Below are 20792 nucleotides of genomic sequence, written 5' to 3'. Positions count from 1 at the left end.
AACAATACAATGAATGATGTGGCTGAATGCTTGGTTAGCTGCATGAAACAGGCTTGTTTGATTTTCTCCTTTTAATCTATTATGAATTATGTAGCTGTCTGGCCATTCTAACATAAAACAAACAAGAGGATACAGAACTATTCTCAATAATTCATCTATGTAACATAATTATCTGTTCCAAAATGCCATACCAAGAACTCATTTTGAGGGAAATAGGTATCACTGGTACTTTGTGATAATTAAGTGCTTATATACACATGCTGGTTTGATAAAAATATTCATATTTGTCAAATGTTACAATTTTATTTATATTTTCAATTGCTTACTCACAGAAAGAATTCCCAATATGTTTTTATATGGGTTTTTCTATGAGATCAATTGTTGCCTGGCAAACTCAGAAAGGCACAGTTTTAAAGGAATTTGCCAATGGAAAGATTACTGGTCATTTATAGTACTGAGTGTTAGTACTTCACATTCAACCATTTAAGCTGTAAAGAACAAAACTTGAAGGAAGGGTTTTGATGCTACGGGACTTAACTTCCCTTGCATAGCTGCCCTTTCAATGGAATGATCAACATCAAAACCATAAAGAAATTCTCCATTTACAAGCCATCTCACTATTGCTTTCAGTGATAGTGCTTGGATAACAGATAATACTAAAGTCTATGAACAAGTTTCCTTATTTGAGAGGCAAGGATATTTTGTGATCTCTTTTACTGGACCAACTGCATAACTGGGAGAGCTGTTGGACAAGGTTTTGATGCCCAAAAGCTTATCCAGCAGTTCTCCCCAACTATACAGTTGATCCAATAAAAGTTAATCACAAAAAACTCATTGCCTTTCGGACAATGCCTGGACCATCACAGCTATGACAACATCCCTTTCCTTATTGAAGTGTTTGGAGGAGCAGAGACTACGTTTGTTTCTTTTACACAGATATGTTCCATAGATCTTCCAAACAAATTTAGCAAATTGCTTATTTTTGTTGAAAGAAGATAATATTGCTTGGCTTTCCTAACAGGAAAACATTTTTCACAGTCTAGGATAGCTAATGGAAATTAAAATAACTTAATGGACTGATATAAGACAGTCCTGCTAAATGTTCATAACAGTGGGATAACAGAGTTGGCACCTAGGACAACACTTGCAGGAGAGCAGGATGGCTGTGTGGTTCTGAGAGCAGGGGCAAGGGCTGTGTTCAGGAGGCCATGGGCAGGGGGACCCATGCCAGGACTCCTTCACTGTCCTGGGTGAGCTACTGTTGAGTGTGATCTGCCCACCCCACCTGTTGCTCTAAAAGCAGGGGCAAGGACATGGAAGTGGAGGGTGATTCTGGCGCCCCTTCTAACTTGGCACCCAGGGCCCTCTCATCCACCTCTAGTTATGCTACTGGTTGACAACTGCACTCAGACAAACCTCCACACAAATGCCAAATATGAGAACATTTGTGTTTATGCCCCCTGCCATCCCCTACTCCCTCTCCCCCCAGTCATGCACCATTTCTTGCAGGAAGCCTCCTTGTTTTTTTTAAAGAAATTTCAATTTCTGATTTGAAATCTGTACCTCGTTTGTAGGAATGAAATGATGAATTATTTCCTCCTTTTGCAAGAGAGTTAATTACACAAATAAGTCAAACCTCTTAAGAGAAAGTATCACTAGCTTGGAAATGTCATATCATGAGGGAGGGAGAACATTTTATGCTGTCTTAACAGTTCACAGCAAGTCAAATGCAGACTTTATTTGTCTGAATAAAAGCTGGTCTTGTTCAGATATACAGCATCTTTTTAGTTCAGAAATACTTCAGCTCTTTACATCTGTTTTGTCTGCTGGCAAAACCTCTTCAGCAGCTCCAGGCACACCCAGTTTTTGCTATTAACTAAGACTCTGGAATGCTAACCCCACCCACTCTTTGTTCTGGGGCAGGATGAGAATTGTTACAGCTCCTCTTGGGTAGTCCACCATACAAGTACAACAACTGTATTTTTGTAACCAGTTTGTGGTATTCTTTCCTGACCTGGTTCCCACAAAAAGGGCTGAATTCTGTCTACATGGCAGCTTTTTCTGCACAACTAAACCAAGTGTCAACTACATGTCAGCTGCTGTAACGCTAAATCGCTTCTACTTGCAGTTCAGGAAAATTTGGACAGCTATTCCACTGTGCCTTGGCAGGAAGCAAAGGATCCACATACAGACACGCACTAACAGTAACAGGAATATCTGGGAAAGGTTACTCCCCCCTGAGCAAAACACTGAGCTTCTAAATTAAAAATAAAAATAATTATTTTTCTACAAAGCTAAACTGTTATTGCAGTGCCTTATGAGTAGGGACGTATCCCAACTTGGGGTGACAGAAATCAAGTATTGCGGCTTAGTTGTGGCCAAGAGAGCCAATTTCATGGTAATTTTGCAGTGGTCCCATCCCTTGATGCTCATTGACAGGGAGGTCCCAAGGAAGGCAGAATAAGGAGGTGGCTATACTCTTGGCTGTTGGCTACCCTTTGTGCTGCCCCACCAGCCGGCATCTTCCTCTCCTAGGCAGGCTGCAAGACCAGGCTGCAACTGTAGCAGGGACTGCTGGCTCCCACTGGGGAGCCAGCATTTTATTTTTATTACATTTTTCTTTTTTGGTTAGTTTCCTGGGATACTGTGGTCAATTCCATTTTTCACAAAACTGTGATTTAAGTAGATCCCTACTAATAAGAGCAGTGGTTCAGATTTGGACACAGATATGTTTGGAAACCTTTCAAAAGGGGAAGTTTCAAGAGATCACCACTGCTTCATCCAGGGTTAAAGTTGGAGTGGTTTTGCTGCATTTGAACTGTTCTCAGCTCATTCACAAACAACAGTTCAAACACATCAGTTTCTGCCTTTTGGAAACCTCCCCTTCTGAAAGGACTCCAAGTATGTGTGTGTCTACAGAACTATTCCCTCCAGTGGAATGCCGGTCTCGTAAACAGATGCCGTATTTCTCCTCTGAGCAAGTCCATGATTCTGCGTTAAGGACCTGCGACGTGCAAGAGAGGAAGTGCACAACCACTTTTTCCCCCCCTGCGTAGATCTGTAAGTGAATGGTGAATTATTCCAGGAGCAAGCCTGGCAGGCAGTGTGCTCTCCCTGGTCACCTACTGGCAGAGGGTCAGCAATGCATCTTGGAAGGGTTACATATGTAAAATGACTATATCCCTCGTGTTTTAATCTGGGTTAGAACCCAAGACAATTAGGACTGCCCCGAATGAGATGTTTGTTCACAGTCCCATAGTCAAAGAGGTGTCACAGTGCAACCTGAACTACGTGCATTGTGGGAAACAGTCTAGCTGGTGACTGTGGCCAATACAGGAGAATTAGAAACATGAAATTCCCAATTCATGAGGTAATATAGCATCATTTCATACTCAACTTATATTGGATGCACTCAGAGCTCTGATTTCCCATTCCCCACCCCACAAAAAAACCCATTTTGACAGAACACAGACACTGCAAAAAATTCACTAGACTGAAAAATCCCAGATTTTCAGTGAAAAGCCACTGTAATGAAAATCTTTTGGCTAGCCCTTAGCAGAAGTCTGAGAACAATGCACTGCAAAAGCAGTTGGAAGAAAGGAGTACTGACCAAGGTAGAGGATCTGATCCACACAGCAAAATCACAGTAAAAGGCAATCAGCTGGCAGTGGGGTCTCTAGAGATAGATACATCTACACAACACAATGCAGTGCTCTGCAGAAATACCCAAGACAGTCAGAACAACACTATGTTAATGTGACATACTTCTTTCAGGACCTGAGCTAGCTCAGGTGTCTCTGCACTGCACTGCACTGCGGCCACGTGCATGTACACGAGAAGCTGACTGTGCAGTAGCCTGCGACTACCGTGCAGTAGTGTTGCAAGGCAGAAAGTATGACACAGTGCTACTACACAGTAGTCACAGGCTACTATGCAGTCAGCATCACCAAAAAACCATTTAGTGGTGCTACTGCACAGTAACTCCAGTTACTGCACAGTCACTTAGTACTTCTTTATAGAAATATTAAATGACTGCATAGTCAGTGCCTTGTGTAGACACGGCATGTGTCATTTAGACAGGCCCCATTGATAAACAGTATAGATACCCGCTGAAGTTACTAGCCAAGGCCCCGAGCTCACACATCACTTTGCCCAGAAAGAATGAACTACAGTTCTTGAGTGACTAACGCACAAGTTCAAAACAGTTTCACATTATGCTACAAAATGTTGCCAATTTTCTGACCCTAATCACTAAAGAAAATGCCCAGGATTAGGTGGTAGGTGTCTGTTTATACGTCAGCTCTATCATCTGCAAGCATAGCAGAGAGCTTGCTGGTTCCCCCTACCTTTGGTCTTGATGGCAGTTTCAAGGGCAGCAGCATCTCTGTCAGCATCAAAGTTTGAGTATGCCTTAACTGTGGCATAGGCACTTGGAGGGAGAGAATGCTAGGAATTAAAAAAAAAAAAGCAAGTTTACACTTTGCTTATGACCACCATGATTCTTGTACCTTTCTGAAGCTGATACATTGCTGTATATGCAAAACATACAAACTGCAGGACAGGACAAACTATTAATATAATAAAAATTCACCTAAGAAGCACTGCACTTTGGCTCTTTGAATGTATTGCTTTCCCACGAATCTACCCACAGCAGGGTGTTTATCATTACAGAAAGCTGTACAGAAACTGGCTGGACCTGACAGAAACTCGTTTCAAAATGTCGAAATGAAAATATTATTTCAAATTATAAAAAATCCAAACCAACAGCTTATATTGGATGCATGTCAGTTGTAAAAGATAATTAGAAATCCACAATGAATATATTACCCACCAAAGGACAAATTCTGTGTTTTATGCACCTAGTGAATTAACACAGTTTTAGCTTATTTTTAGCAGTTTTCAGTAACCTATCTTTTCTTTTTTAAATGCTGCATAAGCACTTACTTTATTTCAACAGAAGGAGGCTCTCCATAGAAAAAGTATTTTAGGATTATTCTGTTGCAAGACATATCAGGCCCCACCCTCAACATTTCTTGGTACCTAACACCAATTGAAATGGTAGATGCCTAAACAGGACTTCTCAAGAACTAGCTCTACCTGCATTTTTTCTTTTAACCTTTTATGGCCAAAGCAAAGGAGAGTCTGTGAATAAGGCATCTGTGTGAATCTGACCACACGGATTTGTTATCTGTACATCTTCCTACTTAGATCATAGTGACATACACAGATTATTCCAGCTGGACCAGTTGTGCCCTCCATTGAAAACCTGAGACATGCCACAGGGATGGAGAGGCACAAACATCAAGAAAAATAATCATCCTCTTTTATCCCTGCAAGGACCCACCCTCTCATTCCAAGCAGGCAGAGTCTGGCCTACTGCCACACCACATCAGACATCATTTCCCAGTATCTACAGATTTAACTGCCAACGATAACAGTAAATTGAAAGGTGTAATGCAGTCTTGGATAAATGTGTTTTAGGAATCTTACAGAAACACAAAGTCTTTGTATCATAGAGCACAATTTGGACACTCTATTTGATTAAATCAGGCATTGCTGGACATTCTGGAATAGCTAACCTGGTTAGCCAAATTGAGTTGGATTTGAAAAAGCAAGGTCAGAGATAACATCTTATTCGGTCTCTTGTTCCTTCTGCTCTCTCTATGCATCATACAGACACTGAGATAGCATGCTGTGCTAGAAAACATCATCAGATATAAGAAAAATTAACGCATAGTAAATGTGCAGTTTGGAAATAGCTTCTTCCTCATGTACATGTAAGTAAGAAGGTTGAGTGCAGTCCCCTTGATCTCAGGAAGAAGGCCAAGTGCTGTGGTGCTCTCAGGAAAGGGAAACTAAAACCTTGGATATTGTTCATTCCAGATGCAATAATTACACTCTTTTCATATGACAGGCAGTTTATTACTTTAGAAAAAGCATTGGTATGATTGGAACAAATGTTTCCTTATGCTCTTGAATGGGTCCTGCCCGTTTCATATTGGTTTTGGTACACTAGGAGGCAGAACCCTGTCATCAAAGATGCAAGAAGTTCCTTTTGACCTTTCTACTGAGTTCAGTGAGACTCTTGTTCAAACAGTAAAACATCAGTTAGTGCTAAAATATAAGCACATGGGCAGGCTAAGCAAAACCAAATGAGAATTTAAGGTTCTTCCATCCTAGGTGGGGACTTCCAAATACTTTACGAAGACTGCCTGTATTCCCTTCACCCTTCCCCTTTATCTTACATGCAGACAGTTCTAAATTTCCGAAGTGATAAAAGTGATTATCCAATTGTGAGGAGCTCAACTTGAAGGCACCTAAATCTCTGAGTTAAGAGCGCTCAGTACCTCCTAAAAAATGAGGGCCCTTTTAAGATCTCTGAAGCAGGACACCCAAAACCACTAGTCACTTCTGAAAATGCAGGCCTATTGAACTTGCCTGAGGTCACTGCAAGTCAGTGGCAGGTGTAGACGAGAATCCAGGTCTCCTGACTACCCAGGCCTCTATTCTAACCATAAGACAATGTACATCTCTCAGCAGCTACATTACTACTGGTTCAGGAGCTAATGTGTGGAGGAGGTGCCATGCAACTCAGCATTAAGCCTCTGCGGGTAGGCAGCTATTTGATCTGGCTTCAGATCTGGCCGCTTAGGTTGCCAGTGATCCGATCCGGAGCTTCGGACCGGGTTCCTGCTTTGATCCGGACAAAGCGGGTCCGAAGCTTTGGCACCACCTCTGAGATCTGGCCATAGGGTATAATGGGGAATCAATGAAATATCTGTAATTTGGTGGTTTTTGTCTGATTTGGATGACAACATTTAGGGGAACTGCACCCCAAATTCTTGAAAGAAAAACTCATGTCACATGTATGTGTTAAATCACAGAGGGGCGAAAACTGCAGATGTGGTGGCCCCTGGTGAGGCCACAAAGCCTGCCAGATGTTCAGGAGATCGGTGCAGGGCTTTTGGGGCCCTGCACCCCTAGCTGCTGACAGGCAAAACTCATGACATGGGTGTTTGTGCAACTGACTGTCTGTCTTGGGGCAGCTGATTGTCTGTATTGATTATTTCCTCTTCTTAGTCTGTGGTGTTGTAGGTGTTAATTGTTGCCAATTAACTGGCTACATTAGCTAGGTACTGTGTATTGAGCTGGTCCCTGAGTGAATCATGATTGATTGGTAACTGGTATCAGTAGCTTAGCAGCTAGACCTGTGGTAGTGTCTCCCCCACCCCCGCCCCAAGACAGACACAGTTGCACAAATACCCATGTCACGAGTTTTGCCAGTCAGCAGCTAGGGGTGCAGGGCCCCAGAAGCCCTGCACTTACCTCTTCAACAGATGGCAGGCTTCATGGCTGCAGCAGGGGCTACCAACACACAGTGTCACCCATGTCACAAGTTTTGCTTGTCCACAGCTTGACATGCTGTTCCCCCTGAACCCCTGCACCAATCTTCTTGAAACTTAGCAGACTTTGTGTTCTCAGAAGAGGCTACCATCTCTGCATGTTTCATCCAAATCAGACAAAAAACTGTTAACAAAGTTATAGATATTTCATCGATTCCCCATTATACCCTATGGCTGGATCTCCGAAGTGGCTCTGAAGCCTTTCAGAAGCTCTGAACCACTTCGGAAAGTCTAACGAAGCCAGCACTTTGATCCAGACACACTGCTTCAGACACTGAAGTGTCAGAAGCTTCTCTGGATCCAAAACACGGTCTGAAGCCTCGCACAGCATGTGGCTGGTGTATTGTGTTGCCTATATAACATCCAAAACCACTAGTCACTTCTCCAAGCATAAGAGACTGTCCTGATGGACTGTCATGGCTTCTCGTTCTACCCTTAACACCCTGGAGAAGGAGGAAGCTGCATTGGAGTTAACCTTCTCCCCACAGGGACTCCAACACAGGCAGATGGTTAACGTCAGCTCAGCTGCCTCCTTTTCCAGGGTACTTAGAGGAGGAACAGGGTATTGTATGGCTGGAGAAAGCAGGCCAAGTCAGGTTTCACAAGAGAAGCCAATACAGTCCATCAGTGCAGTTTCTTATGCTTGAAGCTACTTCCTCACTACAGGGTGGAGGCATTAAGCACAAATACCACACCCTGAACTATACATGGCCAAGATGCTTGGTTCCTTTAGATATAAATAGTAGCCATCACACACCAAGAGTACAAAATCCAATAGGTAGAAAAGGTACCTGACCAGCTGTTTTACTTTCTGTACTGGTTAACTTGCTGCAAACACTCTGCTTGGGGAAGCAGACAACCAACTGTCCTTATTCAACAGTTCTAGCTTCTTTTAGAGCTCACAGTTACCTGCATATAGAAAAGGATTCCTCAAGTATATTTACTAGTTCAAATTATTTGATGATTTTTTGGCTGTGGGGTGATCAAACAATGGAGCCAGACACGTGGGCACTACTGCCACTGTGCAGAAGCAAGGAATGTAGGGACCTCAGATATGGCATCTTAGATAGGGTGACCATATGTCCACCTGCCTTGCTCCCACGCAGCAGCAGCAGTGCCTGCCTGCCTGGTGCACCATGCTGCTCCCCATCTCTGCTGGACTCCAGCCCAGAACTTTTGATCAACTGGCCAGGACCAGCCTACAGAATCCTGGACTGTTCCAGCCAAACCAGGATCTATGCTCACCCTAGGCCTAAGTTCACTGGATGAGCGGTTCACCAAGCCGCTGAGATTCGCTTCCTCATCAATTACAATCAGAGAGAGCCACAACTTTATGGCATAATATCCTGACACTGCAATGGGGTATCATCCTCATGTACTCTTTCAACATCATAGTTCAAAAGTAGCACTATAGTTACATTGTGGCTTTGTGGTATTTTGTCAATAATGATGAAACAAATGCAGACAGATGCAACTCCACTGCCATTGACAGAATCACACTCAACTTGGTGGAATTGTCCAAAGAGGCTTTGGCTTTTAAAACAGAAAATGTCTTTAAGAAAAAGGAATTTTCCCTGAAAAATACCTTTTTATGTTTTACTTTAAAGAAAAACATACAAAAGCTTTTTTTTCCAGCTTTCAGCAATCAAAACCTCAGCAATATTGAATGCTCAGCAATCAACACATAAAAATCTTTCCATCTCAAATAGAATTCATACCTGAAAAAAATTAGGTTAACAATTAAACACATTTCCATTTTTTGCCAAATTTTGGTAAATCAAAAAAAAAAAAAAAGACTTGATAAATTTTAATTCACAGCTAATAAAAACCAACGCTGGGGTCTGCCTTGCCTTTCAGTTATTTTTTGTTTTTTAATCTTCCTCTACACCCCCTCCCTGTTGCAGAGAATAACCAGATAGTGATATGCATCACCTCTTTTCCTTTTCCTGCCTTTAACCCTATAGTACAGGGACAGGCAAAATACAGCCTGCAGGCCAAATCTGCCTTATCAGGCCATTCTGTCCAGCCCATGGGACACCTAAAAAATTTAGAAAACTTAGTATTTATCTGCAACTGCCTGCCTCTCAAAAATGACAGAAGCCAGGGGCAGTAGGACCCAGGGGAAGCCAACAGAACTTGCCTCCGTCCCCCCGCAACCAGAACCCTCTGCCTGCCCCGGCTGTCACTGCTTCCCTGCATGCCTGCTCCAGCACCACATGGCCTCGGACTGCATTGCCACACAGTGGGAGCACAGGGCTGTGCCAGTACCCCGGGGCCAGGAGCAGGAAGGGTGTGTGTGTATATGTGTGTTCATAGGGTAAGTCCCACATGCAGACCCCCACCCCTATACCCCCTCACGCACCCCAGCCACCCTCTACCCACACATTCCCCCACAAAACCCATACCCACCCATACCCCACATATTCACACACACCCACATGCTCTCTCAACCCACACCTGCACCTCCACCTCCCCACCTCCCAACAAAACCCCCACATGCACACCCACACCCTTCCTACACCCCACATACCCACAGCTCCCCACAAACCTATATCCACCCCCCATGGCTGGTGGGGTGGGGCCAGGCGGGCTCTGCCGTTGCAGGAGCCCACGGGGACTTCCTCTGGGTCCTACTGCCCCTGGTTCCTGTCATCGTTGACAGAAACCAAGGACAGATAAATATTAATTTTCTAAATTTTTTTAGGAGCCCTGCCAGTCAGACAGAATGGCCTAGCAGGCCAAATCCGGCACACAGACCGTATTTTGCCCATCCCTGCTCTAGAGCAAAGGTTACAGTATCACTTGTCTAGCTTTCAGTCATTAAGTGAAATGCAGAGTGCTGCACTTAGGGCATAAAAATATCCAGCACCCCTACTGGCTGAGGAATGACCCTCTCAGCACCACAGAAGCAGAGAGGGGTCTTGGAGTCATAGTGGACTCCAAGATGAACATGAGTCATCAGTGTGACGAAATCATCAGCAAAGCTAACCACACTTTATCATGCATCAGCAGATGCATGACAAATAGATCCAAGGAGGTTATACTTCCCCTCTATATGGCATTGGTCAGACTGCAGTTGGAGTATTGCATCCAGTTTTGGGTGCTGTACTTTAACAAGGATGTGGATAACCTTGAGAGGGTCCAGAGGAGGGCCATTCATATGGTTAGGGGCTTACAGGCCAAGCCTGACCCCGACCTCTTCAGCCTTTGCAAGAGAAGGCTGAGAGGTGATCTTGTGGCTGCCTACAAATTCATTAAGGGGGTACAGCAAGGGATCGGAGATGCTCTGTTCACCAGAGCGCCTCCTGGGGTAACAAGGAACAATGGTCACAAACTGACAGAGAAAGGATTTAGGCTAGACATCAGGGAAAACTTCTTCACAGTAAGAGTGGCCAAAATTTGGAATGGGCTTGCAAGGGAGGTGGTGTTCTCCCTTACCTTGGGGGTCTTTAAAAGAAGGCTGGATAGGCATCTGGCTGGGGTCTTCTGACCCCAGCGCTCTTTCCTGCCCAGGCAGAGGGTCAGACTCAATGATCTGTTGAGGTCCCTTCCAACCCTAGCATCTATCAATCTATTTCAAGAAGTTGTCATGTTGCCTTCTAATCACTGCACCTCAAGAGCACCCTTAAAAAAAAAAGTCACATTGGATAGGAAACTAGATAGAATAGGCATTTAAAGACAGAAAACCCTGAAATTATTTCTAGTTTCTAATAGTAATACTTACATCTCCTTCAAGGCTGAGTTTGGTTAGAATTTCATGGACTGTAGACATCTTGAAAAAACACTGGAAAAAAATAAGACATTTTATGTAGCAAGGCCAGGACAATCTGATGAGAACTGCTGGATTGACCAATAATTAATTGAAGGGTATCCAGCAAGAGTGATTATCATGTTGGGATAGGAATTAGTCTCCACTGTCCTATACAGCAGTAAATGACCCCTTATTTGTTAATGGAATACAGTTTTGCTGCACTTTTTAATTTCAACCAATAAATTGGATTTCCTCTCTCAGATGGAGCTCAAACATAATTAAAAAAAAAAAAAAAATCAATGCCAGAGAAATATCAGAAAGCTTAAATCCTGTGCATAGATCATCAGCAAAAAGCCATAAGAAACAATGTATTACTACAATCCAATAATTTCCAACTCAGAGCCCAAATTCTTCACGTACATGTTTTGAAATGTATGGAGGCCACTTTCATTTTCCAAAAGCACAATTCCTGTTATTTAATCTCTAATACACAAGATGGACTGCTTGCCCAGTCTTGCTACCCCCAAAATATATGAAAAGCCTATTTGGCCAGATACATCACAAAAAAGGACTTCTGCTTTATATGCTTATGTCACAACACTATCTTTGCCACCAAGTCTGGTTTCCACACCTCGGAGGTTGGCCAGATTAGTAGCACTGCTTGAGGGTCCCTGTAGCATCAGAGTAAAAGAAGGAGGAAGATTTTTAAGTGGTATAAAATCAAAGGCAATTCAAGTAGCACTGCTGCATTCCTGAAGCTCTGCTAGAAGGTGGCACTCCTACATTCTTTTAGCAAGGAAAGGAATGTGATCATATCGAGTTGCAAATGCAGCGCACATTGACTAACCAACAATTTAACCATGCTTTCTGGGGTGTAAGACATGGCGGGGGGTTTCTGCCTGAAAGAGGTCTAAAATTAAGGTACATCTTCTATACCAAAGCTCTGCAATGAAAAATAACTGAGATCAAATTATCTGAAGTTCCTGCCATAGTTTTTGTTTGGCCCCTGCCATGAGCTGGAGTTTGAGATGCCATGATTTTGTGGAAGGTAAATCTAGAAAGTAGCTTGCTTGAAAATGCATTAACACAAATTCTAGCGTACTCCATGTTGGTATTTGGTTGTTATTCTTGAAACATTCTACACAAAAGATTTCTGTTCTACACATGGAACTGCCTTTAGTACATTGGCAGCTCTATGATTAGCATGTGTTGTTGGCCTCCTATACTATACATATAAATAAGTCTTAAATAGTAGCTTCCAAACAGAGTTGTGAAATATTCAGGAGAAAATGGGGGGAAAGCAGAAAGATATTTTGACTTCCACCTACAGAAAAAAAATGCTCATAAAAACATCAAGAGAAAGAGAAGCCTGCTACACACAGGAAGTCAGCTAAGTGGCCTGAGCTAGATAAAATACTGCATTCAGTAGCAAATCATAAACAGAATGGAACAGCCATTTTCATCAGCTGGATTATGATGCAGGTGTGGAAACTCACAAAAGAAATGCATTAGATTTCAGCAGACGTATAAGATGGTGTCACAGATCCATAAGATACCACGGACTGCTACTGTTTGCAAGGACAACTGCATGAAGGCTGCCAGAAAAATGAGAGTGCAAAGTTATGGAATTTCATATATTCATCCTAAATGCAAGGAGGAGGATAAGTACACTAGAAATTAGTTTATCAGAAATGCAGATGAGGTTCCTCTGTACATTGATTTGCATCCAATAAGATGGCAAATGTGAAGTGGGAAGGAAATGGTCACAGTGAAAAATCATCATGAAAAGTCATGCTGTCCTGGCATGTTATGCCAAGGCTGATTTTGAAATGGAAAATTCATACTGAAAAATTCCGTGGGGTATACAAGTCCATGAAAAAGGGTGTGTGGACAAAAATGGGATGGTCAAAATTAATAAAAATCTGGTATAGGCACAAGTACAAAGAAACCATCTCTACTGGTCTGTGATCAGTTTCGAGTTTATATATTCCTCCAGTTTTATACTCCTCAGAAATTTTCCTTTTCTTTTTACTCCTGATTATTTCCTTCTCTTTTTACTCCAGGACCCACCCAGGGAAAGCATACTACTGCCCTGGAAAATCTTCCAGGCACAAAAACCTCAGTCAGATCAGAAACCAACAGCTCTTCCTAACTGCTAGAAACCCTTGTTTGTTCCTGAATTGCCATACCCTGATGTAGCATTTCCCAAACGGCTGGGTGCACTCTGGCAATACAAAATCACTCCCCTACTTCAACAATTCTCAGACTCCCATCATACTTCAGTTCCCACCCCTACTTTCCTTGCTGCTGACTGCCCATGACCCCTTACTTATGCCATAAGTTGCTGCTGCAGCAAGGACAGAGGCAGCAGCAGCAGCTTCTGTAGGGGAATGAGGGGGAATCAGTGACAAGGGAAGTAGCAGTGGCAGCTGAAGTCCAGGAGGTGTAGGAGTGCCTGACAGTGGGGCCAAAAGGTTAGGAAATGCTGCCTAACTACCCAGTTTCCACATATGACTTCTTTTAAAACAGAATAATCTAAGTTGATCCCAAGCAAAAAATGACCTCCCACTCTGTCAATCAGGGTCACTTAGAAAAGAAAATCAAGTGAATATAGGATGAGTGGGTAAAGCCAGTCTGAAAATGATCATTTTGTTATAGAAACCATAAACCTTTGTTATAGAAACCATTAACCTTCAGGATTGCTGAAAAAGCAATCAGTATTATGAAGTTAAACAAAGTGCTCAGAAGTTGAGGCTCTGTATTTTTAAAATGCAAAAAAATAAGCAGCCTCTTTGTCCACACTCCCAAATACTATTTTATGCTCTAATATCTTATATGGTATGGCTACAAAAAAGATTCTTTTTAATATTATGGAAAAGAAGTGATTCTTCAAAACCAACTACCAGAAAGAATCTGCCCCTATTCAAGCCTGTTCCAGAAGGGTAGTCAAGCACTAGAACAGGCTACCTCGAGAGGCTGTGGAATCTCCACCCTTAAAAGTTTTTAAGACCATAACAGACAAACCCTTGGCTGAGACAATCAATATAGCTGGGCATGGTCCTGCTTTGAGCAGAGGATTGGGCTAGATGATCTCCTGAGGTCCCTTCCAACCCTGATTTTCTACTATTCTATAAGTCAGAAGTTCAAGTCAGAAACACACAGTATTGTCTTAGCTGTGCTACAGCAACACAAACTAAATTTACTTCTTTGATGACTGTCACAATTTTGTAGGCAAGGAAAATAATTTGATTTGTTTGGCAGGAAAGAAAATTACTTGTTAATGTAATGTGAGATGAAGTGGAATGCTGCAAAGAATCTCTCTCCTGTTATTATTAGTTCTAGACATTATTTAAATATTAAAATGTAATATTTGTTATAAAAAAACCAGTAAGACCTTCTGTTGTATCTCTGTAGTGTAAGCGCTACCTCACCTGTATCTAACTTGTCCTGGCTTGCTTTAAGTGAGTCAAGAAGAGTAAGCTTAATCTTCTGGAGCAATCTAGTTGGGAAAGGAAAGGAAGAAAGTTGAAATGGTACTAATTGGCCTAAAGGAGAATTAAAATGTTTAAGGCAAAAAAATTGAACAAACAGTGCCAAACCCTCCAGTTCCTGCCCACATGATCAGCTGAATTAAATTAAGAAAGCAGTGCTGAGACAGGAATTCAGAACACTGCAACTCTCAAAAGAGCAGCAGTATAAAAGAAAACCATAGTGTCTTAGTCATTAAACATGCTGGTTATGAGGGGGATTGTATGTCAGCTACATTATGACATCCTTATTACTTCTTGAATCTTAATGAAAATTACACATTCAGACAGAAGGATCTTTGTACTTAAGAGGCTTTACAGTTGATCATTGAGACAAGAAACTCAAAAATCTTCATTTTGCCCAGAGCTAAACTGTTCCACTGAAAGCTAAAGTGAATGCAACTGCAGTATAAACTTTCACAGAGTAGTAATCACTGAACAGATTTTTGCAAGGCTTCCATTTCTAAATCAAATAAAAACCACATTGAATCAGACTTGTTGGAACAGAAAACTTGAACAGTGTCCAGAGTACTGAGCTAACACACCCTCTTGTACAGTTGAAACTGGAATGTTCAAGGAGCTGCCACATAACAATGCTATAGCAACCAAAAGCCACAAGCAAAAAAGAAAATTTGCAGCATGCAGCAAAATGGGGATTTTTGTCAAATGAATTTTTCCAATTAAGAATTTGACTTGCAGAATAAATATATTTCTCATTGCTACTCTGGCAGTGTTTGAGCCCAAATTTGTCAAGATACTCTGAATATCCTTATGTAAAATATTTATTACTGTCAAAGTTCTAATTAGTAATGGTTGGCTTGCAAATATTAATTAGTAATATTTGTATAACCCCCTCATTCTGTAGACAGGAATGTTTCAAAATGCATCCTCGGCAGGGGAAAGGCTGGTGGCTGATGGCCATGTTGGGCGTACCACTGATGTAGAAAGGAGAAAAACACTGTTTCAGCAACTAGGTTGGAGTGCATGGCAGGGGGGGGCCCAGACAGGACTGTTTTGTGCGAGCTCCTGGACAAGAGAGACAGTGTTTGGTTGACTGAGACTGCCTTTTTACACTGACTGATCAGGGCTGGGTGAGCTTGGGCTCCAACTGACAGAGGGGTAACAAATCTATCCAGTGTCCCAGGAACCAAAAGAAGATGAGGGGGATTTTAAACATTTTTCTCTCAACCAGAAAAATGTGCATCCTGTTCTGAGTGCCAGGTGGGGAAAAAGGAAATGACACAAGCACGCCGGATCCATCCAGAGGCTCCAGGTAAGGTGGACTCAATCAGCAGTGACTAAGAGCGGCTCTCAGAGACCTGACTAGCCTTAGTAAGGCGGCAGTGGACCCCGTGCAGGCCAGTTTTGGGCATGAATATCAAGAACTGAGCAGTAAGTCCTGAAACAAAGTGGGGGAGTTCTCAAGGACAATGAAGCTGATTTGCAGTCTATTTGCCACCAAGGAGAAATGCACTGTACAGTATATATATTGCAATCTTTAATGTTTTCTGTATATGGTTTTCACTTATTGTTTGCTATCCATTTGTTGTTGTAGTAAAAAAAGGAAAATAAAAGATAATTTTAATGTTTTTTGGATTCATTAGTCAATGCCAAGTACCCCACACTAGGTGCTCCTGATTTTTATATATATACGTATACACAGTGAACCTAGAGGTGTTGTTTACTTAATACTGCATAATTAACGCACATGCACTTATACATGTTCTTCTTTAAGCTGAAAAGAGTCAGAGCTTCTATTTTAAAGCCTATAAGCCAAGACTTCATACATCCACTCAAGCATGTTTATTTATTCCTAAAATTATCATGTACCCTGAATTAAAATTTTATTAAAATAAAATAATAGCAAAAAAGGAGAGAAGAGATCTGTTACTCTTTGCTGAAAAGAGCAGCTGTTTAGATGCTTGCAGGTCAGATTCATAGATGCTAGGTGCTGGAAGGCACCTCTCAAGGTCCAGCCCCCCTGCATTGGGCAGGAAAGACTGCTGGGGACAGATGACCTCAGCAAGGTGAGTGTCCAGATGTTGCTGCACTATACCTGGTTTCTCTGATCTCCACCCTCCTAACAGTCTACCTGGCTAGCTAGGCAGGTTTGCAATAGTGATGTGGATTTAGAAATATTCTCAGGGTTCTCAAATCTCTGGTTCCTGTATGCGCCATGATAGAAGTGGCAGACGCTGACTGTAGAAGCAGCAATGTTACACCTGGCAGCCAGCACCTGAGCTCATCTTTTGTCCTAGCTTGATAAGAAGCACATCTTCTGTGGGTGACAAGCGAGGATGTTTCCCGGCTTTTGGAAGGAGGAAATGGAATCTGCAGGATGAGGGAATGAAAAGTTTAGTGAGGAACCCAGTCGGCTGTGCTGTCTTCCAGCCAGAGCAGGGTGTGGCAATGGAGCCCAGACGTCAGGGGAAGAATGGGGAGGACCACCAAAAAGGAGAAGAAAGAGACCCTCCCTTCAAAATGGAACAAAGCCTTACTGTCATTCACTGAAATACAGAGAGACCAATCTGTGTCCATATACTCTACTTTAAAGCTATGCAAGTCAATCAGAGTCAATCTCTGCAACCTAAACTGTCTGACTTTAAAAGAAAAAAAGATCTCACAGACCACTGAGAGCCATTATTTCTACACAGTACAGCAAAATATATATGGTAAATTATTTGTTCTCATTACTAGACAACCCAGATGGGGGAAGAAATGACACTCTGGCACATGTGCAAGAGTAACACACTAGAGGTAAGAGTACCGATTTATATTTATAATAGGAGATTCCTGACACCAGTATTGGCAGGGAAAACCTCCTATGGGAAAAAAAAATTGTTCCATAAATGAGCAACTGGAAAAACAAACTCACTGGAGCTGTTCTGTACAAAAAGACTCAGCAACAGAAGTGACATGGGGGGCAGGGCTTCACTAGTGATTCAGGGAGGAAATCTTAGTCCTTAGTCCACAGAGCTACTCTGCGGCACCCACCTAGCAACAATATAATCAGGCAGTGTCAAAACAAAAGGCTGATTGTAATTTTTTTTTTTTTTTTTTTTTAAGAAGAAATAGTTCTGCTGCACAGAACATTAAACTTAGGAAATTACACTGCTTCCTTCGCTCTTATTCCCATGTACTCATCAGAGTCCTGTGACATACAAATAGCTTTATGAATGTAGAAGTCCATCCAGCACAGATCTGTCCTACACATGAGGACAACTCACTTCTGCAAAACATCTCTAAACCTCTCCAGTTAAGAAAAGAGCAACATTTTACTGCTTTCTTCTGATAGCAGGGTGGAGCAAGCTGCATTCATCCTGTCTTTAGGGCAGGGGGTCCCAACTTTTTTCGTCCCTGCTAGCCTGCTATAAGAACTCTATGGTCCACCTGTCCCACAATAACTGCCTGGCTCCCCAGCCCTGCCCGCATGGCCCCAGGGTGCAAAGAGGCAGGGCTGAGTGGTGGGGAGCCTTGGGGCCCCATTCACTTGGCTGCAGCAGCACGGACCCTCGCCCACCCGCCTGCAGCACTGCTGGCAGGAGAGAGGCTGTGGGGCTGGGCTGGGCGGGGCGGGGCGGCCCTGCCCCTGCCTTCCTTGGGCCTCTCCCTCAGCCCCAGGGCCCAAGGCAGCTCCTCCCTAGGCTGGGCTGGGCGGACCCCCTGCAACCTGGGTGCAGCCCCCAGTGGAGAAGTGCTGCACTAGGGGTAAGGCCCAACGGGAGGCAGGACCTCAGCAACTCTGCAGAGGGGTGGGAGGGGGGAAGGCCAACAACACCCCAGGGCATGTTCTGTTTCTGGGGTGGGGCAAAACCAGCACAAGAGCTGCAAGCAGCGAGACTTGGCCCAGCAGTCTGCTATCCAAACGGACCTCTACGGGAGGCCTGCTGGCACAGCAGCGGCCCTGGCACCGCACCCAAGGGGAGAGGGTGAGAGCGTCCTCCTCTGCCACAGTCCTGCCTGGTGCCCAGTGCCTCGGGCTGTGCACGCCATTCGTAGGGCGTCGTTAACCCTAGGGTGCTGGAAGGAGAGGGGATACCAGCTCAAATCCAAAGCCCAGCTGACTGCCTAAAACAAGCCACGTGGCTTGAAAAACCGGGGTCAAAAAGTGGATCTTAACTACGAGATAAATTCCTCGCGCTTTCGGGAGACACCGGTCCTACTTTCACGGGGGGAGGGCGGGGGCTCGTCCTCCACAACGTTTCTCTTCTGGCAGGCCAACCCCCCTTTCATTAACCGCCCCGCTACAGAGCCAGGCCCCCACGCCGCGGCAGCCTCAAGCCGTTCTCCGACGAGGACCAGCTGCGCCCGCCGGCAGCGCGGCCAGGCCCGGGCGAGCGGCGCCCTCACAGAGGCGCCGCTCGCGGCGGGGCGGGGGCGGGACACGCCCGGCCGCCGGCTCGCAGCGCGGACTGTGGTGGTGGCGGGGCTGTTTTCTCTGCCCCGGGGAGTCGCTACCGCCGCCGCCGCCCCTGGGCTCTCGTCCCCGGGCGCGCCCCCCAGCCCCGCCCGCCCCCGGCCCGGGCGCTGCAGGCGCGGAGCCGCCGAGCCGCGCGCTTACCTGGGCGGCTGCAGCGGGCGGCGGCGGCTGCAGCGGGGCTCGGCGGGGCGCAGTGAGGGCGCGCGGCTGCCGGGGTGCGGTCTTTGTGCCGCGGCGCCTACAGCGCCGCCCCCGCCCCGCCCCGCCCCGCCGCCTGACTCAGCCCCGCGGCTCCACGCTGGCCGCCACGCCCGGGCCGCGCCGCCGCCTGCCCTGCTCTGCACCCGGCACCCCCGCACCCCGGGGCGCCCCCGCAGCGGCTCTAAGCAGCGGACAGTTCCTCACACGGCCCTGTTCAACCCTGCCCCTCAAAGCACTCGGCAAAGGAGGCCAAGGCCATTATCCCCCTTGCACAGGCGGGGAAACTGAGGCCCAGAGGCACATGGCAGGGTGGTGGCTTGACTGGGGACACAGTCCTATGCCCCAGTCCGGTGCTTGGGCAACTAGAAGCCAGCGGGTCTGCACTGGGGCGCTGCTGCATCCCGGGGCACCTTGAGGTCCTTTCAAAGGAGTGCTAGGCACTGTGAGGTTTGCAGAAGTGCTTCACGAGATCAGCCCAGAGATTTCGAATAGGCATGGTCTTCTGGAGTTCTTTGCAACTGGCCTTTGCTCTTGTTATTTGCCTGGATGCAAAAAGAGTGAAAATTAAGAGCTGACATTTTCTGAGTGTTGCCTCGGGTCTGTCCAGGGGCACTTTTAGTTTCAGCAGATTGAGAACCACTGCTATAGGCTAAATCCTGCTCCTCCCAGTCATTGACATCTCTAGGACCATAATTAGGTCCATTATTTATAGAAAGAGCATCGTTTTCAAAAGGACTGCTATGTACTTATGTTAAGAAGTGGCTGCTGCTCGCACAGACATGCTCAGGTGTAGCTCAGGTATTCATGGAAATCTAGCTGTGGAAGCACAGACTTTGGCAGAGGGGTGCGCCCAGGAGCCAGAGCCAGAATTCAGCTGCGGAAGCTTGTCCCCCTGCAGCAGCTCCCTTCCCTCATACCCCTACCACCCACGCTCACTACAGCAAAGATAAGGCTCATGAGAGGCGACGGGACCTGAACCTGTTCAGCTTCCACACAAGAAGGCTGAGGGGGGATCTAGTAGCCTGTTACAAACTAGTCAGAGGGGACCAGCAGGCACTGGGGGAGTCCCTGTTCCCCCGAGCACTGCTGGGAGTGACCAGGAATAACGGTCACAAGCTGGCAGAGGGTAGATTTAGGCTAGACAGCAGGAGGCGCTACTTCACGGTCAGGGCGGCTAGGGTCTGGAACCAACCTCCAAGAGAAGTGGTGCTGGCTCCTACCCTGGGGGTCTTTAAGAGGAGGCTGGATGAACACCTTGCTGGGGTTGTTTGACCCCAGTACTCTTTCCTTGATGATCTGCTCAGGTCCCTTCCGACCCTACCAACTATGAAACTACGTTTCATCTATATTACACCCAAAGACTATCTACAGTGCAGTCAAAGAAGTGAGATACCTGAGCTAGCTTTAAACTAGTTAGGCTTGGGTAGTAGCAACAGTCTAGCTGCAGTGGCATGGAACCAACACAAAATACCTTGCTTCTGTGGTGGGAG

General features: G+C 44.9%; 1 protein-coding gene across 2 annotated transcripts in view; it reads right to left on the bottom strand.

Moving 5' to 3' along the window:
* ANXA2 (annexin A2) overlaps positions 1 to 19383 on the bottom strand; it is a 52322-nt gene extending 32939 nt beyond the window's left edge. Inside the window, exons 1-4 of one of the 2 annotated variants that reach the window (XM_090028733.1) lie at positions 19243 to 19330; positions 14586 to 14653; positions 11128 to 11187; positions 4347 to 4446 (exon numbers count right to left, since the gene is read on the bottom strand). In XM_090028733.1, coding sequence (XP_089884859.1) covers positions 4347 to 4446; positions 11128 to 11175 — 148 coding nt within the window. In that variant the 5' untranslated portion in view covers positions 11176 to 11187; positions 14586 to 14653; positions 19243 to 19330. Of the gene's footprint in view, positions 1 to 4346; positions 4447 to 11127; positions 11188 to 14585; positions 14654 to 19242 lie in introns of both variants that reach the window. The other variant, XM_090028732.1, reaches the window with a different exon arrangement.
* Positions 19384 to 20792: the final 1409 nt, after the last annotated feature.

The sequence above is a fragment of the Crocodylus siamensis genome, chromosome 15 (genome assembly GCF_052110815.1).
Source record: "Crocodylus siamensis isolate JL-2025a chromosome 15, ASM5211081v1, whole genome shotgun sequence".
Classification (NCBI taxonomy): Eukaryota; Metazoa; Chordata; order Crocodylia; family Crocodylidae; genus Crocodylus; species Crocodylus siamensis.
This window is presented reverse-complemented; position numbering and strand designations above follow the sequence as displayed.